Source organism: Acanthisitta chloris, unplaced genomic scaffold (assembly GCF_000695815.1).
Source record: "Acanthisitta chloris isolate BGI_N310 unplaced genomic scaffold, ASM69581v1 scaffold21938, whole genome shotgun sequence".
Lineage (NCBI taxonomy): Eukaryota > Metazoa > Chordata > Aves > Passeriformes > Acanthisittidae > Acanthisitta > Acanthisitta chloris.
Window position 1 is genome coordinate 20101 of NW_008686815.1, and position 27180 is coordinate 47280.

General features: G+C 46.3%; 2 protein-coding genes across 3 annotated transcripts in view; one reads left to right on the forward strand and one right to left on the reverse strand.

Moving 5' to 3' along the window:
• The first annotated feature begins 2656 nt into the window (after positions 1-2656).
• GGT5 (gamma-glutamyltransferase 5) lies at positions 2657-17791 on the forward strand. Its single transcript, XM_009080350.1, has 12 exons — positions 2657-2817; positions 9839-9969; positions 11544-11633; positions 12572-12761; positions 13335-13492; positions 13894-14043; positions 14459-14592; positions 15001-15203; positions 15638-15729; positions 16537-16646; positions 17304-17411; positions 17645-17791. The coding sequence occupies exons 1-12, from the start codon at positions 2657-2659 to the stop codon at positions 17789-17791; spliced, it is 1674 nt and encodes a 557-aa protein (XP_009078598.1).
• A 6315-nt stretch (positions 17792-24106) lies between these two features.
• The window catches only part of GGT1 (gamma-glutamyltransferase 1), a 10574-nt gene continuing 7500 nt past the window's right edge, over positions 24107-27180 (reverse strand). For both annotated transcript variants that reach the window (XM_009080353.1, XM_009080352.1), the window contains exons 10-12: positions 26416-26528; positions 25280-25393; positions 24107-24253 (exon numbers count right to left, since the gene is read on the reverse strand). In XM_009080353.1, the coding sequence (XP_009078601.1) occupies positions 24107-24253; positions 25280-25393; positions 26416-26528 (374 nt within the window). The remainder of the gene's footprint in view (positions 24254-25279; positions 25394-26415; positions 26529-27180) is intronic.

A 27180-nucleotide genomic window follows, 5' to 3' on the forward strand; every position in this document is an offset into this window, starting at 1 on the left:
TTCCTTGTCAGAGAAGGAGGGTCTACAGGTGGCAGTTCAATGTGTCAAGAACATGTTGGAGCTTGAGGTAAAATGACATTGGCTTAGTGCAATACATTTTTGGCAAAACAAGCAAAGGTACATACTGTCCCTAGCAAGGCTGAAGGAGAAGTTCCTGGTGCTTCCAAAGCCTGCCCTGGACCCTTTGGTCACTAGATGACCCCATGTACTCTCCTCCCCAGCTCAGCCCAATGGCCGAGATGCTTCCACACCCCCACAATAACCTGAGAGGGAAATTGAGATGGAAACAAGGATATATATCCCCTGATAATTTCGTACCCTTCATAAGGTAGCTGTGGTATTCCCATCAGCCTTAACAATGTCTGTACTTCAGACATTGAATAATCTTCAAATTTGATGTCTTATTTGAAGATTTGGACAAAGATGTAACAGGACCCCAACAAAATAAAGGACAGCTTAAAGATACTGTGCCTGTTTATTGGTTAATAAACGTTGGTTTTGTTAACAATTAAAATTCTAATTAAAATTTTCTAGAGTATATCTTGACCTTCAAGAGTCTTTAAATACCTGAGTTCCGTTTCATGGGGCATACAAAGCCTTTCATGCTGTCAGCAGAGAGCCAGAGATTCCTTGCAGTGAAGTGCTGTGTGGAGATTTATGCCAAGGCAAACTGTGCTCCCAGAAAATGATGGCAAATGTGAAAGTTTTGAGGAACAAACAGACAAATAGAGGTCAAGGTCCTGAGACCTGGCATATGAACTGCTAAGTAGCTTCTCACATGAGAGGGTCAGTGCAGACTTTGGAGTGTCATATGGTCAATATTGAGTGTTGCACCAACAAGACTGTAAGGGTTACACATTGAAAGAGACAAAGAGGATCAATCTTCATTTCTGTATTGAAGAGACAAATGGGTTTGCCTATGACAGGCAGCTCTTAGTTGGAATAGATCATCACTATTCCTTGGCCTTTCTGGATATGGTCTGGGAGATGACACTCACTTTTACCTTTCTCGCGTCTTCCTTGACTGCACAACAGTAATTTTCCAGATACAGCTATTTGACGTGCTGAGTTAAAAACCAAATTTGATGGAAATTTGGAGACTACAGTTGAATTATCTATGGCATTGGAAAAAAACAAATGGGCAAAATCTGCTTGAGTCTATTGGTACTGAGTGATTGGGGTTTCCAGCCCCGCTATGAATTTAAAGGAAAGAGCTTTCCCAGAAACACCAGAATGATGATTCTCTAAGAGTTATAGAGTAATTTGTCAGAAATGAAACATCAAAGTCATGTAGAGATTGAGAAATTCTACCAATTCATCAATGTTTTGCAATGGGGTGAAATGAAGAGGCACAATAGAGCTGAGGAGACTTGTTCACACATGTCAAGTATATTTGCCAAGTCAGACAGAGATGTGGAGACCAAGAAATTATTACCTAGGGACCCTGGTTATATCTTGGACAAAACCACTGATTTTTCTTGGACTATTTTCAGTTCCCCAAGATAACTTTACGGGAAGATACAACCACAATAAAACATTTTATCCTATCAAATCCATTTCTTGAGATATGATGCATGAAATAGTATTGCTGAGCTATGAGATAAAGTGTAGTGGGACAAGTTCAAAGTCTGCACCGAACTACAGGTGTAAATCTCTGCAGGTGAATTTCTCTTCTCCCAAATCTAGCTGGGAAACAATCACAGGCAACATCTTTTAGAAAGACAGGAGGAAGATGTTGAGCCCTATCTTTAACTTCTTGAATGCAAAGAGAACTGTATAATTAAGAGGCTCTTAACGAGTGCAAGGAGAACTGTATAATTAAGAGGCTCTTAAAGAGCTAGCTGGGACCAGTTACACTGTGTAGTAATTCATGCTGCTCATCACCTTTTTGTAAGGGATCAGATCTGGTCTTAGTGAGCAGCTGGGGCTGCTGCCCAGTACAGGCTGGACCCTGGAGCTCTTTATACCAATGCCTGCACTAGAATTGCTGCTTTATTCAAGGTGTTCTGTTGTGCTCCTTTACATATTTATGTGTGGACACTGGCAAGATTTAATGATGAAAAAAATAAGCAAGATTATAAGAAAGTTTAAGGTAAAGATAATATAAGTTAAACATGAAGGTTCCAGCTTTGTACACTGTATTTAGCTTTTACTTCTTTGAGTAGTCTTATGGGAAGAAAATACACCAAGATTGCAACATAGGACTGATGTGATTTTCCTAGTGATTCACCATGTAGGCCACGTTTGTTAGGTAATTTGCTTTGTGAGTCAAGAATGGGAAGCCAGAGAGGCTGTATGAAGCCAAAAAGCAGTGCAGAAATTTTCCTTTGAAGTGTTCCAGCAGTGAATGTGTTAAATGTTTTCATCAGAGATTAAAAAAAAAAGAGGCATATGGTACATATGCAAGACAAAGTTTACTTTATAGAAGAGAGTGAAAAGCCTCTCACACAGAAGGAAAGAAAGAGTACACAGTTTCCTTTTTAGCAGCTTTTAATCTTGAAAAGAATGTAATTCTCAGTCGCAGGGGGCAGAGCCCACTGAAGTGGGACCTCCCTCAAAAAGCTGCCGGGATCCTCCACTTCCACCCTGAGCAAAGCAGGCTCCTTCTCAGCGGGACTGAAAGGCTCCCAGCTCCTCCGGCGGCGTAGGAGTAGACATGAACACGGGGAAGATCTGTTGCCTGGTGCTGCTGACCCTGGGGGTGCTGGTGGTGGTTGTGACACTTGTGGTCACCCTGACTCAACCCAAGTGCGGTCCCCAGCACTACCTGCACGGTGCCGTGGCTGCTGACACCGAGACCTGCTCTGCCATCGGTCGGTATGTGCACACACCTCTGGGCTTTGCAGGTTACTGGTTGTGTATTTCGGACTGGGACTGACAGACAGGACAAGTACTAACTACAGCAGTGAGCTGCGTTTCTGCCTCGTCCCTGCTTTGGGGCTGAGCAGTGATGCTGTGCCCTGGGTGCTCTCCATCAGCAGTGGAGCAGCTCGGAGAGCAGAGGGAGCTGCTGCCTCTGTGGTTGATGCTTATGTCAGTGTCATAAAAATTTGCAGCTCTGCAAAGCCTTGGTCTTTTGGAAGGTACAGATATTTACTGTATACAAATGCAAGCTGTTTTCAAGTGGGGAAGCAGGAAATTAACTGTTTGTGGCATGGTGGTAAGTGTGTTGGATAAGTGGCTTGGAAATAAATTAAGAAGTTAGAGGAACTAGCAGAGAGCTGCAGCTGGGCTTCAGCCTCTGCAAGGAAGGCAGGTAGGTAGGCTGAGAGGGAAGGGGGATTGGGCATCTCAGCTTTTAGGGTATGTGTTTCTGGACTGAAGGTCCAGGTGTGTCTACTACAAAGGCAAAAAAAAAGCTAAGAGCAGATTTAATTGAAATTCATCCACCCAGTATAAGTACAAAAGACATACTTACATCACTTGGAAAGAAAGATGTAGGTTTAAAAAATTCTCTAACTGCCCAGGGTGTTAGTGTAATTACTTCTCTCTCAAACATTTTCACACACATATTATTATTTTACTGTTACCGTTACTTCAATTGTTACATGTTTGTATACATGAAAGCAGAAGGATGGAAGTTCATATGCTACATGCAATGCTGGATGCTCCAGCAATGGATTTTGGAGGTGTATGGTCTACCTTGTGGCTGGAGGAGTGAAATAAGTCATGGTGCTTGCCATGTCTCACATGTGATTCTTGCTGGCACAGCATGTGTGAGTTGTTGGAGAAATTATACTGTGGCTGTACATATGTCAAGGAATGAGATGGGGCTTTTACATTATGCCACAGCTTAGCTCTTCAGAAGGCAGAAGTATCTTTTTTAATCAGTATTCATGGAAAAAAAAAAAGAAAAATACATTATTGGATTATCCAAGGTATCTGCTGGGGAAAACCTCAGCACTTGTTTTTGCAGCTATTGCAAATTTTAACTTGACGTAGTGTACAATCGACTGGAAGGCACTGAAGTGAGAGCCACAGAAATCTGTGATCAGGTGGTCAACTGAGCAGCTTTGGCCAGCCAGTGATCCCCACAAAATTATGCCCTTGCTCCAACTTCCCATTACACAATTTTTTCCCACTTTTGACCATCCTGGGGCATCTGCACATCTTGTCCTGCTGCTCCATGTGCTCTCTCTCCCCCAGCCCTGCCAAGCCCTCTGGATCTCCTCAGCCAAGACTACTCTCCTCCTTCACCTTGGCTCTACTCTACTTACCCTCTGCCTAGTGGTTAGCTCTGCTCTCCTACTGCAGCATGCTGTCTGCTGCTTTTCCAGTATCCTTTGCCTCCAGCCATTCTTGGAAATATTCTTGCTCATTCCATGCAGTCATATACATGCAATGAACCAAACTCCTGTGTTGTTCTCCTCTGCTTGTCCTTGCAATAGATCATAAGAAAAGTAAAATTCTTTATAAAAAATGTTCCTCTGCAACTGAGCTTGGGATCAGAAGCTTTGTTTGCCCTTTTCTTCGTCATTGTCATATTTCTCTCTTTGTCCCCACTTGGCCACAGTGGTGGTTTCTAAGGAAGGAACATTTTTCTCTGAAGGAATCTTACTGTGTACTCTGTACTGCTTGTGATCTTCTTCGTTTTCTCCCAGGCATTTTTGTGCTGTTATATCTGTATGTCACTTTTAGGGTCTCAGCTATTAGCATGTGATAGTCACCACTAAATTAATTCTCACAGCAATTTGTGAAGTGAGAAAATGGTGTTGCCTCACCAGCAGAAATTAAGAAGATTTGCACAGCAATTACACTGTGAGGATGCCACCTCACAGGGGCTTTGGCCAAAGTCTCAGCATTTCAGAGCAATCTGCACTGCTCACTGACCCCCTGTGTGACTCTGCAGGGTGAGGGCTTCCTCAAGCCTCACCCAGACACCTTGACAGGAGCATCACGAGCTGAGGAGCATACAGCAGCCTCCTGCCTAATCTTTGCTGAACAAGATTTTAGCATCCATAGGAAAGTAGCAATAACATTTCTGAGAGTAGTCTTAACCATTAGTCTCTGCTGTCCCCAGCTGTGAGCTGCCACTTCATATGCCACTTCAGCAACAAAGTGAGAGTAGGGCAAAGCCAAGCAGCCCTTGATGTATACCCTAACTTCTGTCCAGACACTCAGCTGAATGGTTTTGAGATTACAACAATGCTGTTGACTTTTGCTGTTCAAAAATAATTAAACTTCCGAATTCATGAGACAGGAGAGCAAAAATGAGACATTATTAATCTTGGGTATTTGTTTCTTACTAAGGATCGTATTTAGGTCTTCGTGCTTCGTTTTTGCAGTTATGCAAATGTTAGCAAATTTTTACACTGGCTGTTTGGACTTGGAATATAGTAAAGACTTGAGGAGTTAGAGGTGAGCAATCAGGAATGGCAAGATTCCCGATGGCACAAGAGCTGGGAGCTGTACTGTTGCTCCAGGGACTCTGCTGGGTCTTGTGCTACATGTGCTCCTGCTCTTTCTCTCTTCTGCTTAATTGCTGCCTGTGGCTGCTCCTTTCCACATGTATCACTGAGTGCCAAGGATAGTAATCTCCTTTTTTTTTTTCCTATGTGCCAAAGCCAAGTCTGTTACCAGATGCAGGGTTTTTTTGAGGAAGCTGTGCTTAGCCTCTGCAGCTCAGGGTTGGAACAGACTCATTTCCTCTATCATTGCTTAGGAATCACAGGAGAATTAATCTACCAAAATTGGTTAGTTCATTAATGACTACACATATGCATGGAGGAGTTTAAGGTAAACCAGCAAATTTTCTCAGTCTTACTTTTTTGGTCATTGATGAATGCTTTTAGTGGAAAAATACAGAAAAGAAAAGAGTGACTTCCAGCACTATGGGAATAGGTTTGGTGGCTTGGGTATGGCAAAGCTGCAACCAAATGTGACCCACATGTAACTGAACCTGTCAGCCTGTCTGCCCCACTGTGAGAGCCAGTCCCTAAAGGCACACCACAGTCTGTCCTTGCTCTTCTGTCCCTGCTCTCCTCCACGGACCCTGCAGATCCTCCCTCCTGCTGGGACCTTAAGCTGCCCCCTGCAGCCACCCCTTTCATCCTGCAAATCTCCTACCCCCCAAGGCCACGGGAATCATGTGGAGGATGCTCAGAGAACAATAGTGCAGGATGGGCATCAAACCAGTTGCACTGGTGCGGACGCCTAAAGTCTTGGAATCGAAAAGCAGTGCTTAATCTCTGACTTAGAAATTTTATTCTTTAATTAAAAAGGTCTTGTTTGTTTTAAAGATAAACTCAAACCACATGCTCTGTGAGTTCTCAGGAATTAAATTCCTGGGGCATTACATGATGCTGTGCTGGTTTATGATGCTGCTGGTTAAAACAAAGACTTCTAATAGAACTGTCATGTGCTTCTAATAGAACTGTCTTTTTTTGCCTGTGCTTCTAATAGAACTGTCAGTTGAACTTCTTGAGACTAACTGAACCTCTTGTCTGAAGAGCTGTCTTGTATTTTAACATGTGGGATGGTGGGTTGGGGAAAACACCTCTGGTCCCTTGTGTTTCCTTCACTGGTTACTCAGCTGAGAGGGAAGGGTCAGTGAAGGAACCGTGTGGCTCTGTCTGGGGCTGTGCAAGGTTGGACTTTCTGAAATCTTTATGCAACTTTTTGGGTCCCTGCAGAAATTGAGAAGTCAGGAAGTCTTAACCATGTCATCACCCTTGTTGGCAGATCCTGAGCTAGACTTCCATACAGCCATCAGTGCTCAATTCTCAGTGCTGAACAAGGTTAGGTTTCTTGCTGCATTTTTTTCTGCTGGAGACTGGGGACTGAAAGCAGCTGTCTGTCCAGACTGGAGCCCTGCCCTGGGGGAAAGTTTGTCCCTGGATGAAGTGAAACACTGATGAAGAGGAATAGGAGGCTGAAAGGAAAGTCAGAGCAGTTTTCACCCAAGGATGTGGATTTGGTACCACAGTGCACTTCAGTAATTTGTCCTCATGTCAAGAACCATGAGGAGACAGGAGGTGATTGCTCTGACAGTTGAGCAGTACCCAAGCCCACCTTCACCTCCAACTCTGAGCCACTTGTTCCCTCCTGGCAATGGAAGAGGCTTTTTCTAGCAACCATGCTAAAAGCTTTATACTCCCTAGCAGTGTGCTGTCTGGGCTCTGCCATCCACTGCTCTGCATCTATTTGTTTCCCAAATGTTCTTCCCAGAAGTGGAGCCATTCCAATTCCCAGGAGCCATCTCTGATCCCATTTCTCCAGTGTAGCCTAGCACAAACCCTGGGAACAGGCCCTTTCAGCAAATACCCGCTGTGGGGACTGGGTGGTGGGGAGGGTGAGAACGGTGAGACTTTAACAGTCAGAAAATGTCTGCGGTCCTGGGAAGCTCAGTTCTAGCCAGAGAATCTGCTGCAAAAATCCTTTTCAGTGATGGTCCAGCAGATTTCTGAAGAATGTTTATATCCCAAAGGATTTGCCTTCCCTTCTTGTTGTACATTTTTAACTTGGCAACTGGCCCTTCTTTACAGAAATGGTTGTTGCTTTTGCTCTTCGTAAATATTAACCAGGCAGCTGGGTGGTCTCTTCCCAGCCCCCAGCTTCCTTTAGCAGAAAAAGAAAGTCAATATAATTTTATATTTTAGCATTTCCGGTGTGTTTAAAATTACTTCAGTGCTCCTTCTAGCCCACATCAGAACAGCAGGCTTGGTCTGCAGCCCAGCACAGCCCACCTTTGCTGTGAGGGTTGTGTGAGCAAAGTGCCATTTTTTCACATTTCCTGGGAGGGTGCGTGCCTGCTTGGTGCTGCTGGAATGGGACTTGGTTGTTAACATCCTCTTCTGCACTGCACTTTAAGGAAACTCCATTAACGACCAAACCCTAAAGCTGAAACTAAGTGGCAGGAAGGATATAGGACAAAACATGTTGTTATCAGATCTTGTCAGCTGTAGCACTAAGATATCTAGAGAGAACTGGTAAGGTGCCACACTTTGATTGAGGGTCATGTGTCTCCCTACAATTTTGCATTACAATTAAGCCATTGTATGATCCATATAAAAGGAGTCATGTAATGGGACAGGGTGTGGTATAGCTAGATGAGAAAGCCTAACTTCCTCAGGCATCACTTCCAAGGAAGTGGCAGGTCTCTGGGTGAAAGTGAGCGAGCCATGCACGGGGAGCTATGTGAATGTGGCTGGAACTTGGGCAAGAGGTTTTCAGGCTTTGGGAAAAATGGGCCTGATGTAACAGGTTAAGGTCTTAATGCATTGCATTGAAATGCATACTACGTGGCTTCAAAGCTTCTTTTATAACTGTCAATTATCCCAGAACCATGGTTTTCCCTGGAACCAGGCTTTGTGCATGTTCTGCCTCATAGCCCATAATCCAGGGACTCTGGGGAGCACCCTCCCCGGTCAGTGTAGTGGTCCTTCCCAGCTTTTTTAACATGCTGTCTGGGCCATCCACTGAGGTGACTCAGTTTCTCAGAAAGCCTTCACATCCTTCCCTTCTATTGTCAGCAATTAAAAACTTACCACCCAGGGACATTGGTGTGGTGAGTCCTACTCCTGCTGCAAGGACATGGATAGGTGACCCTGAGCCTTGGCCTCTGTGTTCAGAGCTACAGCCAGGGAGCAGCTTGTTCCTCGGAGGCCAAAAGCCATGCAGACCCCAAACAGAAAGCCCGGTGGTTCCCTACCAGTTCTTTTCTTCCCACTTGTCCACATGCCATTTCCTTACAGGCAGTGGTTCTGAGGCACTTAGAGAAACAGAGGAAAGCCACAATCAGTGTGCCTGCTGGCAGCATCCTGTTCCCAGCCCCAGCAGGTCTCAGCCCTACCAAGGGATGTAAAATAAACAGCAATCCCTATGTGTGCTCTGTGTTCCTGTGCAGCCTCTGGAAGCAGTTGCACTGCAATTAATGAACTATTCCACTTTCCCTTCTGGTTTTGCCTTATCTAAGCAAAACCCCAATAAAACAGTTAGAAACCTTCATAGCAAACACTAGGGCTGGCTACTGGCAGGCTGTGCAAAGAGATACCACACCATTTCCACTGCAAGGAAAAGGTGTTTTTCAGCTGTGCTTGAGGGAAGCATTTGTTGAGACACGTTTCTCTAGCAGAACCTCATTGCTGTCAGCAGCACAAGGCTGCCTTAATGTCTGTGTATTCTTTGATGGGGGTGTGCCTAGGTAGAAACAGCTTTTTTTCCTTTTTAGCTTTTTGTTTCTTTGTTGGTTTTGCCTTTGGGAATACGGGGAGGGAGAGGGAAGGGATTTTTGTGCTAATATCACATGAGCCCAGGAAGGCACATTGTAGGAGTAATGGACTCTTTGCTAATTGGCATATTAAAGTCTCAGGAGTTTGCTTCACACAGACCCATCATTTCCAATTCAGTGCCCCTGCCCAGTTGACCAGCATATGCCTTTCTATTGGGAATGGTAGCTGAGTGGAGGGCCAGAAACCAGTTGTTTGGTTCCCAGCATGTGGAAAGCTCTCTGCTCTTCCAAGAGCATTCTCCTCCACATCTGGGAGCTCCTTGCTGTCCATTTTTGTCAATAGCATTTGTGAGCAGCTGCTGTTCTCTCTGTCCCATAACTCTTTGCCCAGAGGAAGCCCAGCCTCACACATGGCTGGCCCTTGGCTGCTCTTTCCTCCTGCAGACTCTCTCTTCTTTCCTTCTGATGGTTCTTTCTCACTCCTGCAGATGAAGGCGACTCTTGGCGCTCTCACACCCCACACTGCTGCCAGTAGCTTACCCAGCTGCTAGCTGCCCTCCTCAAGCCAGAGCTGCCTTGCAGAAACCCCAAGGAGGCATTTTCACGTGGCTCCTCCACTACATTGTTCCTGGATTTTAATATTGTCTTTTTCTTCCCTTTCCACCACAGGGACATCCTGAAAAGTGGAGGCACAGCGGTGGATGCAGCCATTGCTGGCTTGATCTGCACCTCGGTGATGAACCCCCAGAGTTCAGGCCTGGGTGGTGGGGTCATATTTACCATCTATAATGCCAGCACAGGTATGGACTCCCCATGATGCCCTGTCCCCCTGCAGACACCCAGCTGCTGTGGAGAAGTCAGAATCCTTCCTATTCTCTCAGAGCAATTTTTTTGAATATAAAAGCTGCATCCTCTGAGCACAAAACATTCTTCTGCTTTAACCTAAAGCATCCATCACAGGGAGCACATCATTGCACAGCAGAGTGTGTGTGGGGGAAGAGCTTTGATTTAAAAAGAACTGACTTTGCCTCTCCTTCCTCCCTAAAGCAATCCCAGATTACATTTCAAAGTCACACAGCTGACTGCGGCAAGGTGTGAGCAGTGCTGTCTGAGCAGCCGCTGCGCTGCCATGGAGGCAGACAGGAGTGGAGTGAGGTGTGTCCTGGCAAGGAGCACAGCAATATCAGGCTGTCCCTGGCTCAGCTGAGCCCTTGGGCTGGGACTTCAGGGTTTCATCCTGCCCCAGCAGCTCAGGCAGTGCCTGTTGACACTGGGGCTGCATCTCATGCTGTCCTCGCTGTTGTGGGTAGGACTCTCCAATGTGGCAGTGAGACTTCCTGGCATCTTCACTTCAGAAATCTAAATCTAACAATGTTCAGGGCCTGCTGGGGAGCCTTTCTGTGTTTGGCTTAACCCCTAGTGTTGTGTTTTTGCTTTTATGTTTTTAATGTTGCTTTTTTTTTTTGTGTCTTGGCTTCCCAAACCCCCCAGAGCTCAAAGATTGAAACAGCAAAATCAACAATGAACACAGTAACAATGTGATGGTTTTAAAACCTCTGCCAAGTAGTCTCATGAAGTCACAAGTCTGGAAATGCTTGGGTGTATCTTATGCAAGAGTTTAATTTGGCAGAACACCTATATTTATTTATTTTTCCCATTTGGCAGAGCTGTGTAACTTTGTCTCCTGACAACAGTCCTCCTCTGCTACCCGTGACCATGCACAGCTCGAGTGCTTGGTACACCAGGTAACACTGTGGACTCCTGCAGCACAGCTGGCTCTGTGGACTGTGCTAGGAAAAGATCAATACAAGACAGAGAAGGAGGCAAAATGACAGGCTAGACCTGAAATATGAGTGTATACAAGTGGGGTTTTGTTGTTTTTTTTGTTTTTTTTTCCTTTCAAGCTCCCTCATACATAGAGAGTCTTTCAGTATCATCATTCTGCTTATAAACATGATGGCTGTGCTTCACCATCACTTGGAAAGTGACCCACCAAGCAGCACGAGGCTCATGTTATGTCTCTGACATATTCCACCTGTGAAGGAAGTATAGGAACCTGCAAATCAGGTGTGAAGCAGCACATCCTAGCCCATGTCCCAGGAACCCTGAGGGGTACCTTAACTGGCTGGAGACAAGCCCTGGCCTTCATTGCCTCTAGGTAGACACTGCTGGTTTGCTGTAAATAAAAGCATGGGAACAAAGGACACGGTGTGCTGACCCCTGACCCTGCAGGTGTGCTGGACACATTTGGCAAAAGGCTCCAGGACAGCTCAGCTCTGGGCCAGCAGCCCCTGCAGTGTTACAGGTTGCTGAAATGTGATGTTGGCCTGCTTCAGGAAGACAGTGTTATGCTTTTCCCTCTCTTTCTTTCTAGGAAGAGTCGAGGTGATCAACGCCCGTGAGACAGTCCCACGGGAGTCTCCACGCAATTTATCGTATGACTGTGGTACTGGTTTCCCCATTGGTAAGGACACAGACTGGACCACGAGGGCTGTGTGTCCTCCTGTTGTGCACAAAGCTCAGGGTGGGGAACCAAGGATCTTGCTGACTTTATCTGAAGTTCTGTTTAATTGATCACATACTATCTGGATCGGTTTTTGGAAAGTGATCCATAAAAATTCCTGTTTGGTAGTAACACTGGCAACATGACCAGGGAGGGAACTACACATTGGGGCAGCACCCTGGCACATCAGGATTTGAGTTCTGGGCTCCAGCTTAGCTCAGTTGCCTCTTTGCCACTCACTTCCATTGAAGGAAGCTCCATGTCCATTTGTGGTTACTGGTTTGGCATCAGGTGCCCTTGCTTTAGCCACACATCTTGGATCTCTCCATATTTCTTGCTGCATTCATTCTCCTTCCCTAGCACATTTTCTTTTGGGGTGTGTCCTAGTTTCTGGAGTTGTTCTTATCCTTGGAAGAAGAGCCTGCAAAGGAATCAGAAACAACTCTGAAGTTGAAAGGGACAGCTGGAAGTCTCTGCTCCAACTCCTGCTCAAGACAGAGTGATGTCAGGGTTAGCCCAGGCTTCTCTGGGCCTTGTCCTGTCACATTTTTGAGCTTCTCCAAGGATGGAGAATTTCACAGCTTCACCTGTTCTGGTGTTTGACCAGACTCCACAAGGGCTTTTTCTCCAATGTCCAGCTGCCACCTCCTTTGCTGCAGCATGTGCTCGATGCCTGTTGTGCTTTCACCACACCCCTCTGGGTCCAGCTCTAGCCTCTCTATATCCCTTCCATTAGGTCATGGAAGAAATACATGAACAGACAAAGGTAATAAGCAAACCAAGTGTGCTTTCAGAAGCCTTGCTTGCCTCTACAGACTCACACTTCCATTGCAGTGCTTTTGGGGAGTTGAAGTCCCCAAGCCAATGACTTGGTGTGACACTGCCGTTCTGCTCTCCAGGTTCGCGCTGGATCGCTGTGCCAGGAGAGCTCCGTGGGTACGAAGCAGCCCATAAGCGTTACGGACGCTTACCATGGAAAGCCCTGTTTGAACCAACCATCAAACTCCTTTCAGAGCCACTTGTCATTTCCCCAGTGTTGTACAAAATAATCCATCACCCAGCCTTCTCCGGTCCAGGAAAAAGCCTGTGGTAAGATCCATGAATGAAAGTGTAGTGTGAGAACCACTGTCCTCTCAGCTCCATGTCCTCTGACATGCTGATGTGGAGCACAAGCTGCTGCTCAGGGAGTATTTGCTATGGAGCAGGAGGGAATTACAGAAGTGGATTTTTAATTTTTTGTTTTTCTGTCAGAAACTCCTTAAAAAATTTTAATTTAGAGTGGCTTGGCACAGCAAAACAGTCTGCTAAGCACATCTGCTGATGAGGAGGAGCTGGCTGTATGTGGCCTGCCTCCATCTGCATGGAAATTGTCCCCTGACAGCAGGGCCCTATGGCAGACACTTGTTTGGAAAAGGCTCACTGACTCGAGCCAGGGTCAAAGCATAGGGTCCTATGGAGGAAACTGCCAGGGGAAGGAGGGGCTGGTGCTATCAACAGCAATCAGCTGAGAACTTTCCTCCACACAGACTGCAGTCTAACACTGCCTTGGAAAGTACATGACATTCATAAACCAAATCAGCTTTGGGCAGGAAAAGGAGATCATTGGCCCAGGGGACAGAACAAGCTCATGCTGTTGAACTGATGAATGTTTTTCTTCAACAGCCCACTGCTGTGTGATGGTCAAGGGTTTCTGAAGCTTGGAGAGACCTTCAGGTGGCCAGCACTGTGGCGAACACTGCAAACTGTGGCAGAACATGGAGCTACAGCATTTTATGAAGGGCAAATAGGAGAGGCACTGGTGGAGGATGTTAGGAAAGCTGGTAGGTACAGCTATACTCATAGACAGGCCTTTTCCCAGCCATTGGCTTACAGTGAACCTGTTCCTAGGGGAAAGCCAACACATGCCATTTGCTTGCTGCTTGTACCTGGCATGGGAAGAGGCCACCTCTCCCAGTGCTTGTAACTCAGGCCCAGAAGCAGGGCTGAGACCACCTACACCCACAGTGCTCATGCACTGACCTCTCTGACTCCTTTAGGCTTTGTGACATCCTGGGGTTTGGCAGTAGGTGAGGACGCACAATGACAGTGCTGTGCTTGGTGCAAGGAATTTGGGATATACAGGGATGACTCTTCACAAGCTTTACCAAGGCTCTGATGAAGCCAGTCCACAGCACCAGTACAAGTTGGGGTGCTAATTCCAGCTGTTGGTTCTCTGTTGAAGGGTCCAGTCTCTCGCTGGAGGACCTTCGGGCGTACAAAGCAGAGGTGTCCTCAGCTCTGAACATCACCCTCAACAACCACACCACAGTGTTTGCTCCAGGACCACCCATGGGAGGGGCAGTGCTCATGTTCATCCTCAAGGTATTAGAAGGTAAATTCCTAAGGGAAAAGGGGCAGCAAGAGGTTCTCAGAGAGTGTTGCTCTAGAATGATTAAAAAGTAATGGGCAGAAATGGAGCTGGTGAGCCAGAATGGCTCCAAAGCAGCAGTGTGACTGTGCTATGCGGCAGGATAATGAACTGGCTCATTCATACAGTGGATCAGCAGCACCTTAGCTGCTGCAAAGGCCGAAGGTTACACGATTTTTCCAAGGCTTCAAAAGAAATTGAAATCACAGCAGAAATTAGTACTTGGTTGTTTCTGTGTCCACATCCTGCTAAAGCATAGGGGAGACTCAGTAGGAACTGGGATGAGAAAAGGAGGCTCCTTTCAACTTTTTTTTTTAACACTTCTTGAAAAAAGATTGCTTTGGGTCTATTGATGGAATTATTTCATCCTGCTCCATAGAGTATAAACTCCATGAAGCATCACTGGCGACACCCGAGGAGAAGGTAGAAACCTACCATCGCATTGCAGAGGCCTTGAAGTTTGGCAACATGCTAAAACCCCACATGACTGACCCAGCCTTCTCTGAAGCTCAGGTGAGCTGGCATGGTGCATGGGTACAGTGTTATAGTACCATGCAACGCTCTGTCTCCTGCTTTGCAGCCACAGAAGGAAAGAAATTAATTAGAGCTGCTAGTTAAGAGCAATGCAGCTCAGTTGGCTGAGGCAGAGGCAGGATTAGGCTGTTCACTCTGCAGCTTCTGCTCAGCTGTAGGCTGGCACTCCCTTGCCTGATAAAGGGTGTGCCCATGCTCATGCCAGTGCTGAGATGCCTCAGTACTGAGCTTGTTTCATTTTCTGTGGTGAGAGTGGCCTGAAGCTGAATGATGCCAGTGCAGAGCCCTAACTCTGACTATTGGGGCTGAATTCCCCAGGTTTCCATATGCCCAAAGACATGCCTGTGCTTTGGAGACGCCAGCTCAGTGTTCTTGCTGTGTTTGCAGGCGACTGTGGGGACCATGCTGTCTGACAAGCTTGTTGAGCTTGCCAGGCACCGAATAGATACTCGTGGTGACCACCCACTCAACCATTACAACTTGTTGGAGTCTGTCTACAATGACAAATACAAAAGTATGGGCACAAGCCACATCTCTGTGCTTGCTGCAGATGGCAGTGCCGTGTCTGCCACCAGCACCATCAACTACCCGTGAGTAGCCAAGGGGTTGGTAAGTGTCACACAGGCCATGTGTCAGGTTCACAGGGTACCTTGCAACGGCTGTTTGCCAGAAGTGCAAGACCTTTGGGCTTCACTGATTTAGGCAGCTTCTTACTTGTGAATGCTTTTGTCATGTGACAGCAGAGGTCTGTAAGCATCAGCAAAAAGGACCATCATAATTCAGGAGGATGTAAGAACTTGCTGAGCTCTTGCTGAGGTTCTGTGGGTTAGGCAAATCTCCATGAGCACCAATAACAGGGAGCTTATCTCTGTCACCAGCAGCAGCACAAATCCCTTTGGACACTTGCTGGGGCAGTTGCAGACTGGGAGGAGACAAGGCAATCCACAGGATGCCATGTTCAGTTAATGTCATCAACAACAGGAGGGCCCTTGGCACTGAAAGGCTTCATCTTTCCTCCCTGCAGGTTTGGCTCCTTTGTATATTCAAACCAAACTGGGATCATTTTAAATAATGAACTTGCTGATTTCTGCATAGCAAACAGAAACATTAACCCAGGTGAGCATCCTCATCCTCGAAACAAAGCACAGGGCCAGGAAATGGATTCACAAACTGTGTACAAATGGACAGGGACTACCTGTAAACTACAGATACACCTTCCTTTCCCAGGTCTGGATGAGAGCAAGTTCATTTCAGACTAGAAGAGGATAAAGCCCTGTAGTGTATCTGTGTCTACTCACAGTGTCTACTCCAAAACTGGAGTTTTGGTTTCTGACCAGAGACGTTAGAAATTTAAAAAAAATGCTGAAGCTGATCACAGATTGCTGGGGAGGGAAGGGCAAAAGTGAAGAAACAACTGCTAAGACAAGCTTGCTGACATTTTAGGTGCATCTATAATGCTAAGTATGGAGCAGCTGCACAGTCAGTAGTGCTACAGGCTTGCACCAAGCTCTGTAACACAGCGCTGTTGGTGCAGAGACACTACTCTGTGCCATAAGTTATCCCTGGTGCAGCCTCCCTTGGGCCTGCTGGGAGGGGACATCAGTGTTGCCACGGCAGGATTGCTGCTAAGGGTTCCTCAGCTGGGTTGAAGGAGCTGCAGCAAGTACTAAATACTTGCAGGATGCCCTGTCCTGCATCAAGAAAAACCTCCTGTTTAGCCTGTGCCATAGAGGTCCAGTTTCTTGTGCGACAGGCTCCTGGCACAAGGAAGCTCATTTTTTCTGGAAGTCTTGAGCTTCTTGAGGAAGGAGCAGCAGCTTGGTTTTCTGTGGGAAACACAAGAAAGGTGAGGTAGATTATTTTTTGTTCCTCCAACCCCGTTAAGAGCCACATGGGAAGAATAATACTCTTCCTCTGCTCTAGGAGAAAAGCCTCCCTCAGCAATGGTGCCTTCCATCGTCATCTCCAAGTCAGGAGACATGCTGGTGATTGGAGGAGCAGGTGGGGCCTGGATTATCAGTGCTACTAGCATGGTAAGTGAACAGCTAACACACAGCAACACCTTCCACTGAGCAAGGGGAGCACACACTGTCCTGAACAAAAGGAAATACTTTAGTTCTGCCATGTGGAAGGCTGCAGTGGTGAGGACTTGCTGCAGACTCAGCCTACCTCACCTTCTTGCCTCTAGCACGTCTGTGGCAAGGACAGGGTCTGGCTGCAGCTCCACTGCTGAATGACTGCTCCCTTCCACCAGGATGGGACACGAATAAAGGAGGTGATGGAACACACAGTAGTTGCCAGTTCTTTCTGCCTTCCCACATTTCCAGCCATGGTCAGTCCCATCTGCTCTTTCTCTGCAGCCCTCCTCAGGTCTTGACTCCTTTGTACTTTTTTTTGTTTGCAATTTAGAAGTCACTAAAAGGCTGCAGGCTGGAGGCCAGGGAAAGCATTCTGGGCAGAATCATTATGTGCTCACCCTGTTCTTATACTTGCCCTGAGTATCTGGTATAGGTCACCATGAAAAACAGAGACAAGACTGGCAGGACTGCTGATCTGGCTCAGTGCAGTTTGTTGTACAGTCCAGGTTTGCACATGCTGCTCTGGCTGAGCACCAGTGCAGAGGATGGCAGCATGTGGCCTAGGTTCTTGAGTATCTCCAGTCAGGCAGTGTGGGATTCGTTTCATTGCAGGCAGTTATAAACAAGCTGTGGTTTGGCTATGACTTGGAACACGCCATTTCAGCTCCTGTCATGCACACTGATGGGGACAGGATCCTGTTTGAGGATCATTTCAGTGAGGTGAGTAGCCTTATGTGGCTCTTCTTGTCTTCTCCTCTTGGTGGGAAGCAGATTGCTTCTGAGACTCTCCTGAATAATCTGTATTTTGCCTCTGGCTAACCTCCTTCTTGTTTAAATCTCACTTTCTCAACCTGACTCCACATACACATCCTTCATTTTCACACCTGGCAGCACTAAGACTGAGCTCAGGCTCCTGCCCTATTCACTCTGTTTTCTCTTCTCTCTCCTCACAGGAGATTAGGAATGGCCTGCTGGGAAGAGGACATAAAGAAAAGAAAGATAAATTGGCACTGAATGTTGTGCAGGGAATTTCCAGGGAAGGAAAATGCATCTCTGCTTACTCTGATAAAAGGAAGCTGGGGAAGTCAGCTGGATATTAGTGTGAAATGCCATCACAACTCACAAAACCACATGGGACAACTAGATTCAGAACATGCTTTGCTTGGACATGCCCATAATTGCCTGTTTCCATCAGGATGCCTCCTGGAACATGGGCAAAACCTGTGATTACACCTCGTTCCAGTGGACTGCAGGTGACCCTCAAGCAGTACAAGGAGAGGTCAGCCAGCCTTGTTTAGAGCTACACCTTCCATTACTTATGTGATATACAGAAAAACATATTTCTTGAGCACATCAGCTATTCAGAATGAGAGAATACAAAGTGGGAAGGGAAAGTTGGTCCAAACTCTACTGGAAACACTGTGAAATGACCCAGCTGTATCTTCCATTCAAATGGAGTCTTGGAGTAGAATTGGTTTCTTTTAGCCTGTTCCACAATAAGCTTATTACTACTGGGGCTCAGCAAAATACATAACTATTTTGGCTATGAAGATTACAAGAAGTAATCAACAAGTAGGGTCAGGATTTTAAAATCTGAAGCATCCAAGCTTAGAGGTTGGGTTTGAAAAGGGAAAAGAAGAAAATTCCACAGTCCCCTTCTCAGTTTTCCCACACATTTCTTTTAGCCTGTTCCACAATAAGCTTATTACTACTGGGGCTCAGCAAAATACATAACTATTTTGGCTATGAAGATTACAAGAAGTAATCAACAAGTAGGGTCAGGATTTTAAAATCTGAAGCATCCAAGCTTAGAGGTTGGGTTTGAAAAGGGAAAAGAAGAAAATTCCACAGTCCCCTTCTCAGTTTTCCCACACAAAGAAGCTCTACTTTTCCCTAAGGTGGCAGGTGAAATCACACCATGGCACAAGTACTGCCCTGCCCTACTGCTCTCTGCCTTGGGGGTACAAAGGACCTCACAAGCTCAAAGGACCTGTGCCAATGCTTCCTCCAGCCCTGCACACTGGTGACACTGGTGACTGAGAATAGCCTCCCATGGGGCAATGTGAACTCCCTGCTCCTGGCATGGACAAGCTTCACTCAGCTCCCCAGAGACACCTCTCCCTGTGGTGAGAGGAGTCCCAGTCTGTGCCAGTTCTCTCTCCTCAATGCTGGTAGATCATCTCCTCAATGCTGGGAAGGCAGGTGAGGACTGCAATGGAAGTGCTGTTGCTTTAAGAAGCTTTAGAAGTTGCTTCAAAATGCAAAAAAATACATGGTCAAGAGACATCATTTGTAGCCATGAGCTCAGCCTGGCCAGGGAAACACCAGGGCTGCTGAGAAATGACGTAGTGCTATCAAGCATTAGCAGAATTCTCCTCTCCCATAGCTTACACACATGCTCCAAGTCCTTGTTTACCACAGCTAGTCTGTAGTGTTCCCTTCAGATCACAAGGAGGAAACTGTAGGGTTCTAAGGACTATCACAGAGGGAGAAAACTTTTGGAGAAGAAACCTGAACTTGGGCACCTGGACACTAAAGGTCTTTTGCAGTTAGTCTGTAACTTTGCCCTGCTCAAAATGGCCAAGAGAATAAAACATTTAAGAAAATAAACCCCAAACCCCAGAAAACCCCTAAAGCTCTTCTCAAATATGCAGGGACAAATTTCCAGAACCCCCCCCCAAAACTCCATTTTCTGACAGCTTATGAGCTGTACTGCCCTGTGGGCACACAGAGTGGTTTGGGGTTTTTTGGGGGGGTGGGGGGGTGAATCAAACCAGAGAGAGGTGCTACCAGAGACTTCCCCTTCACATATACATCCCATGGGATTCCTGGTACACAACCAAATAAAATCCCTCTGTAAACACCATAACAAGCACACACACAAAAAACCCCAAACAAATTAAATCAATTCCAGCTAGGTTATATGTCATTGTTTTTACCCACAAAGTCTCTCCAATAAAGCCATCAGTTTACTGAAATCTCAGCCTTCACTTGCATTTTAGTGATGGCCTGAGTGAAGCTGATCAGAGCCAGACATGTGTTCTCCTTCAGAAACTGCACGCTGAGGACTCTGCTGTATCAGAGTTAATGACTGCTAAGATACCACATCGTAACCGCAAGCACTTCATCATGCTCTGGAAGACAAGTTCATTACACATAGAGCCAGCTCCATGCACTGCCCCCTCCTTCCTCATCCAAATGAAATTTATCTTAAATCCCCTAGTTCAGGAAGGACTACTGATTTCTCCACCAGAGCTGCTTACTCACACCGTGGAAATGGCTCAGCATCCTGTGAGACAGCATTACAGTGCTGGTGAATGGGACCAGACCCAAAGGCTGGGGAAGCAGTATTTATGTCCACTTGGAAGAGGTTGCATTGACTACTTTGCTGCTGCTACTACTTGCTGAAGTTTTCCACTTTGATTGACTCCGGTACCCCAGCTACCAGTTCCTGGGTACATCAGTTCTAGTGTCAGAAATAACACCCCAACTGCAGAGCTGTTGCAGGGAAGCACTTGCAGGCACCAGACACCATCTGCAGCTCACACTTCAGCACCAGACAGACGAACTAGACCGGACGGTGGCTTAAGCAAGATCCGTAGTTATTTCCAGCCAACCCAACTGAGCTCAGAGCTTACCAACAGCAACTCAGAGGACACTGGCTGGAGACAGGGAGAGCAGCCCTGGCTTACCTATTAGGCTTCAGGGCCACATTCAGCAGTGCCCTGAGTCCTCTCCATCACGGTTCACTAGAGAAAACCCAAGTCACCAAGTAACTAAGTCTTCTATTACCTTCACTTCTGGCACACCTCAGGATTAAGCACACTGCAGTACTCCAGCCTATCACCTTTCCAGTGCAGTAGTATCACAGCTACTTCCCACCACAAAGACATGGAAATATTATCTGTAGTCCAGTGCTCACTGCAATTTAACTACTATGCTACTAACTTTGCAACCGAGCGGTTTTCAAACTCATCACAGTTTTAATTTGCAAGACAGAACGGAATGAGAGTGCAGATCTCTCATTGCAGCAGAGACTTCCAGTCCTGTAGTCCTCACTAGCAGAATACCTGGTGAAGCTGAGAGATTGTATCTGCCTTGGCACCTCTGCTCTTGCCCTGCCACCTCCTCACTGCTGCTGAAATCTGCTTGGGTCAAGAGCCTCCCAGTTTGGTCTCTTCTCTATAAAAGAGCATTATTTTTGTACTGAAATCAAGTTACGTGGACTTTTATTGTACAGAGGCTGCTCTATTTTCTAACGAGTCTTTAAATTATACTTTTAATAAAGTGTTTTTAAACCTGTCTGGGAATTTCTCCTTTAAACCATTTGACTAGCCCAGCACACAAGCAGTTGTTTGAGGGAGGACTTCCAATCAGATGTTTCCAACAGTAACAGTTGTTCATTCTTCTGGAGCCTCAATACACTGCTGGAGAAGCTGAGGAACTGTGCAGCAGACTGTGTGTGCCACTTGTCTCTCACAGCTGGATTTTGGGTCTTCCCTGCAGCCCTTCCAAAGGCTGGATAGTTGCCAAAAGAAACTTGTGGTAATGTCAGACTGAAGAACAGGGGGAAGAGGTGAACCTCCAGTTCATGATCCAAATCACCTTTTGATGGCACAGCTTTCTTTCACACCAGCTGGAATTTGTCACAGCAACATGTCCTGTTCTCTGTGCCCTGCACTGGGCACAGAGAACCTGCAGCTTACACCAACACCTTGTGTTTTTGCTCAGGAGCAGGTGGGGGAAGGTGGTTGCATTCAGATGGTGGGACATAGAATGATGAAAGGACCTTAGAAAGCATCTCATTCTGACCCCCCTGCCACGGGAAGGGATACCACTCACTAGTCCAGGTTGCTCCAAGCCATATCCAACCTGGCCTTGAACATTTCCAGGGTTGGGGCAGCCACAGCTTCTCTGGGCAACCTGTGCCAGTGCCTCACCACCCTCACAGTCAAGAATTTCTTCTTAATATCTAATCTAAATCTACCCTCTTTCAGTTTAAGGCCATTCCCTCTTGTCCTATCCATGAGCAGGAAGAAATCTTTTTCATGCAGCTGAAACATCCCACCAAGCTGGCTGGCCTAGGGGATACAGCTGGAGGTTTTACAGCAGGAACACTGACTGACATCTGCCTGTTGACACAGAGACAGCTTCAATGCAGTGTAAGTATTGCAATGTGGTGTCCAAGCAGGTAGCAGAAGTGCCTGCCCTGTGTACAGATATGTCCAAATGAGACATGGATAATTACAGCTTGCAGAGGTATCCAGAGGCTTTTAAAAAAATGCAGGATGTAAGTGCAAGCAGCAGCTCAGCTTAATTTTCACAAATCACTCCTCTGTAGTGATACAGCTAAAACCAACCAACTCCATTTCTGCAGAGCCAAGAATTCAAATGCATTTATAAGAACAGTTGAAACCAGAAGTGCTTTTAGCCATGGCAAAATCTGAGCTTGCTTTCCATAAGGGAAGTTTTGTAACACAGGTTATAAATAATAGAGGAGTTTTCTGACTAGCAAGAATAAATTCAGGAACATAAGAAACAACTGCTGCACCACGAACTGATAGAGGCCCAGCAGCAGTCACAGAATGCATGATCATCCAGCAGCCATTTCCCAGAAACCAGTTCCCTTCCAGATTCAAACTAACTATAGTGACTGTAAGGGTTCAATAAGCTTATTTTGCTGTGCAGTAATTTTCTTTATTTCCCAGATCACACTTGGCCAAGAAAAAGCTCATCTAGTCCCAATTCCAAAGGCCAGGTATTTCCAACAAATAGCAGCCAATGCTGATCCATACACAAGCTTATTTCAGAGCTTCCAAAAATGGCCCTGTATGCTGGAGGGGCATCTGGCATGGAGTTACAAGAAGTAGAAAAGTGAAAGTCTCAGTTCAGCGATAAAAGGACACAGGTTTGGACCCAAATGTATCTCATTCTTGAGGGAGCACCAGGACTCTAGGCCATTTACAATCAGTGCCCTCACTGCACCTAGCACATCACCAGTAACAGCTCAGCAAAAGGAGCCAGAGCACACCCGAGGCAATGTTTGGTAAAAGCCATTCAATAGTTCAAGGGATATAAGCAAATATATATGTCAAGTCATTCCTCTGATTTAAGCATGACCTATATTCCTTGAAACCAGGCTCTCCTCAATTCTATACACCCCTAGGAAAGAGAGGATGCCTGATGCTGAAAATTTCAGCCTTTTACTTTCTCTTCTGTCTTTTAGGATTTTTTTAAACTGACTGGAAGTTTCAACCAGCCAGATAGATGAGTTCACTTACCGTCACTTGTGTTTCAAGGATTTCTTAAACATCACTAGAGTCTGACAACATCCTGGAACATTTGGTTCTAATCTTAGGCTAAGTTTATGTGATGTCATGTATTGGTCCATGCTAGTAGGGGAACACCAAACCCCCTCATGCAGGTAGACACTCTCAGCTGCTCCAGATCAGACAGGGATTTCCGAGAGATCATTAACTCTGTGGTTGATGGTACTTTGCCTTCAAACCAGAGTAGCTGCAGTGTGCTCTTTTTTAGAAGTTTCAGTTCCCCAGACTCTGGTTTCAAGCCAGTACAATGTGGTAAAAAGCAAACTGGAGAAAAACAACTTGTTTTGGTTATTTGTTTACTCATGGCTTCATCAAAGGAGTGAAGAAAAGAGAGCTTATTTCACACAGACTCTCACCATCCCTTTTTGCAGTAGCAACTGTACAGGCAAGAAAAATGTGTGACTCCGTATTTATTTATTTTAGTTGTGCTCAGAGTTTTACAGGTAGCATCTTCCCTTTAGACCTTCTCAACAGAAATATAAAAACGTTTGAAGCCGTTTCCCCATTTACCCACTCATCTCCAATAATCAACTGGGTGAAATGCAGAAACATCTTTTGTTAACAGAGTAGTGAGTTTGGCTTGTCCCAGTCTAGAGCTGGGCTTTCTGCTATGGCACAGATCTATTAGTTTGTAACTTAGAAAACCCAGTCCCCAGAGTCCTGTAACTCCCACCTACTCAACAGGAAACAAATATCTTCTCTAGCAGTGACAGGGACATTCCTGGTAGCTGACACCATGCAGGGGAAACACTTCCTGCAGCTAGAGTGAGCTGGACCTTCTGCAGAAACTGGGCACCCAATCTGTCTTCATGGGATGGAGAGGAGGCAGGGAACAAACTCTTCAAGGCAGAACAGACTCTTCAAGTAAGTACTGCACATCCTGGTGGACATGCCTGTCTTAGCAGACGGCTGTGGCATGAGGCACTTCGGTCATGGCTGTAGAGAACTGTCCCAGTTCCATCAACAGAATCACAGGTAAATGCATTCTCTTTCCTGTGAGAAGTCCCTGAGTTGCAGACCTAAAGGATCTTCCCCCAAAACACACCTCAGTGTCACGAGACCACTGAAAAAAGGAGCTGAGCCACGTCAGTAGCCTGCAGGGAAGCCACCTTTCCTGGAATCAGAGGCTGCAGCCCATCCTTTATCTGTTCTGAGGATGGCCTGCACCACCGCACCGCTGCTCACCGCTCGCATGGTGTCGTGTTTTCTCTTCTTTAGCTCTGCTTCTATGCCCTGGAATGCAGAAGTGAGTAGTGAGGACAACAGGAGATGGAAACTGCACGTGTCACAGTCTGTGACCTGCATCCTCCATGATTACCCGAGAGTTCAGAGCCTATATCTGGTAAATCTAAACCTACATGTTGTTCCTTCTCTTCCTTTTGCTTTCTGGGATGCCCTGCTTTTGAAGAAGTGGAATTGAAAAGATGATGTATTTGTGGTGCTCAGTATGGGCTACCAATACTATTCTTAGTCACAGGGCACTCCACCTCAGATATTCACATACTAACAGCCAGGACTGATGGATCCTGTTTGGCAATGGCAGAAACCACAGGAGAGAGCAGGGCATCCTCTCCAGCTCTGGCAGATATCTCAGCTCTTAAGTAAGAAACTTAGTAACAGAGAAGCTTCTGCACAGTTTGATAAGAAAAATGCCTTATGTAGGAGCCTTTTCCCAAATACAGAGGCTTGGAATGAGGTATGTACAAAGCCTGGGTCTGTCTCAGGCCTCTGGGATGTGTAATTTCCCAGGGTGAATGAAGCTCCCAGCTCAGATGAGTGGACTGTGGAGTGAGGCAAACCTTGCTATCAGCTCTCAGCCTGAAAAATACTGCACAGAGATCTTTACTGTGAAAATCTTTTCAAGTTTGTTCCCAGGTCCCTCTGTGCATCCTCTGCTAGCTCTGGGCTAGTGCTTCAGGATTCATTATGATGTTGCACAATAGGACGAGAGTTTCCCGAGGGTCGCTGGATTTAGACTGCTGGATGGTTTGGGCCCTGATGTGGTTTGCTGTTTTGCAAGTCCTTTGAGCCAAACAGCACTGCAAGCAAATGCTCAGTTTCAGATCACTAATGCAGTGGCTTCACACTCGTGTGACTAAAGGTACACTTTCAACAGGTTATGATGACCCAGCATTTGACCTATGACAGATTTAATATTGCTCACCTAGGAACATTTGACAAAAATGATTTTCTACAATGCATGCCTTCCCAGCACAAGGAACCCAGCCCACATGCACCCCAGACTCTAGCCAGACCAACCTCCTCTATTTGCTGCTCGAGCTCCGTGATATTGGGAAACAACTGGTCGTGAATTCTGGGCTCTTCCACTGCTTTCTTCACATCATAACCAAACCAGATGGTATTCATGATTGTCTGTGAGAAGCAAGAAGCTTTAATGTTAGTTACTTGTCTTCGAAGAGCCCTCACCCTTGTAGCCACACAGATGCCTGAGGGATGTTCAGCAGAGCACATAAAACGTAAGGTTTCATGTGGCTTTCAGCAGTTCTTCACTTGGCTAAGAAAAATACAGGTACAGTGCAGCCAGTGAGCTTGTATATGCTTAGGAGGAGTTACACACAAAGAGACCATGAGTTACTCAAATTAATATAGTAAAAGGATCAGATCCTCAAGCTATTGTAGCTGGATTTCTGCTGCTGTGATTGAGCACTTAGCTGTCACCAGGAAACACACACGTACACCTTCCTGCTATTGTGCAACCAGTTCCCTTAAGCCTGGACTCATCCCCACATGCTTGAACTGCCAGGAAATGAGAACAGCCTCAGGGTCCAGGATTTAGAAAGCTGTTAGCAGTGTTTTTTGCAGACTTCTCTACCTCAGACAGAAAGCCAGACCTAGTGTCATGCTGACACAAGGTGACAGTTTTCTTCTGCAGTCCCTTTTGGGCTAGTTGGGCATTTGAGTGGCTGCCACAGCAGCTCACAGAGAGCCTGCTTGTCAGGCCTGATACCCTGCCTAAGCAAAGTTCTTATTCAGCTTTTCTGTGTGACTTACATCCAAAGTTTAGGATGTTGGATGGAAATGGCTGTAAACTAGGTAAACAGACTAGTTCATAGAGATCCAGAGAACAGAAGTCAAAGCTAATCTGAAGTCACAACTCTTCCACAAGTGGTAAGAACAACTTGCCAAAAGAAAAGACCTGAAGTCACTGAAGGAAGAAATTTAATAGCAGATGCTGTGTAGCCCTGGCAGGAGTTGGTGTTGGAGGTCTGGCCCTCAGAATACAGGGCAGGAATCTCCCTTTCAAGCCCTAGCCCACAGCAGGGAAACACAGCCATGATCACGTCACACATGTAGACTGGAGCCCCTTACCCCAAAAACTGCCTCTCTTTTGTTTTGCATAGTCTTGTCCCCAGTTTGCCCATACCATCACGTACCAGCGCTGTTGCTGTAGTTATTTTTGTTCCTCCAGAAGCACCAACCACCATCCTGACCTTTCTGTCTTTATCCAGCAAGATGGAGGGGCACATAGAGGACATTGGCTGTTTACCTGTTGGGGACACAGATACAGCAGAGGCTCAGTTTTCCACCTGCAGCTTACAAACTGCCAGCTCCATGCCTAAACCCAGAGCCTCATTATCCACCCTCCTGACTCAGTTCATGTGCCTTGTTTGGGCCTTGGGGATCCCACCATCTCCTGCACCCATCTCTTTCTTGCCCTTGCAATGCAAAGCTTAACCCTGGTCCTTCATGAAGAGGCTGAAGGTGCCTTCCTCCACAGTCCTGGCTCAGCTTGGGCTGTCTGTGATGCAGCTGTCTCCAGTGCACCACAGGACTTCCATTCCTCCAAAGTGTGGGGTACAGGAGGGTAGCAGAATCCCAACCTGCTTCAGCAGCAATGAGATGGGTCTGCAGGAAGTAGTGGTGGAGCAGGCAGGTTGCCTGGATTAGGTATGTGAACTGGATCTATCCCAAGCTGCCCTATATCTCTCAAGGTAGCACAGGGAGAAGGCTGGACAGTGCCATCCAATGCTGTGCAATCAGCTCCTGCTGCTGCCTCCCTATTCAAGCAGTTCAAAGAAATGTTTTTCAGCCTTAAGTCATTCCATTTGACATGTACTGATTTCACTGGTTTCTGGTTGTTGGAAGGAGGCATACACAAGAGATTTTTCTTTAGACAGTTTCTCCTTCAGGGTGTGTGT

Coding starts and splice junctions, on each gene's coding strand:
- GGT5 (XM_009080350.1), top strand. CDS start 2,657: ATGAACACGGGGAAGATCTGTTGCCTGGTGCTGCTGACCCTGGGGGTG. Junction 2,818..9,838: donor ACCTGCTCTGCCATCGGTCG/GTATGTGCACAC, acceptor TTTCCACCACAG/GGACATCCTGAAAAGTGGAG. Junction 11,634..12,571: donor TGGTACTGGTTTCCCCATTG/GTAAGGACACAG, acceptor TCTGCTCTCCAG/GTTCGCGCTGGATCGCTGTG.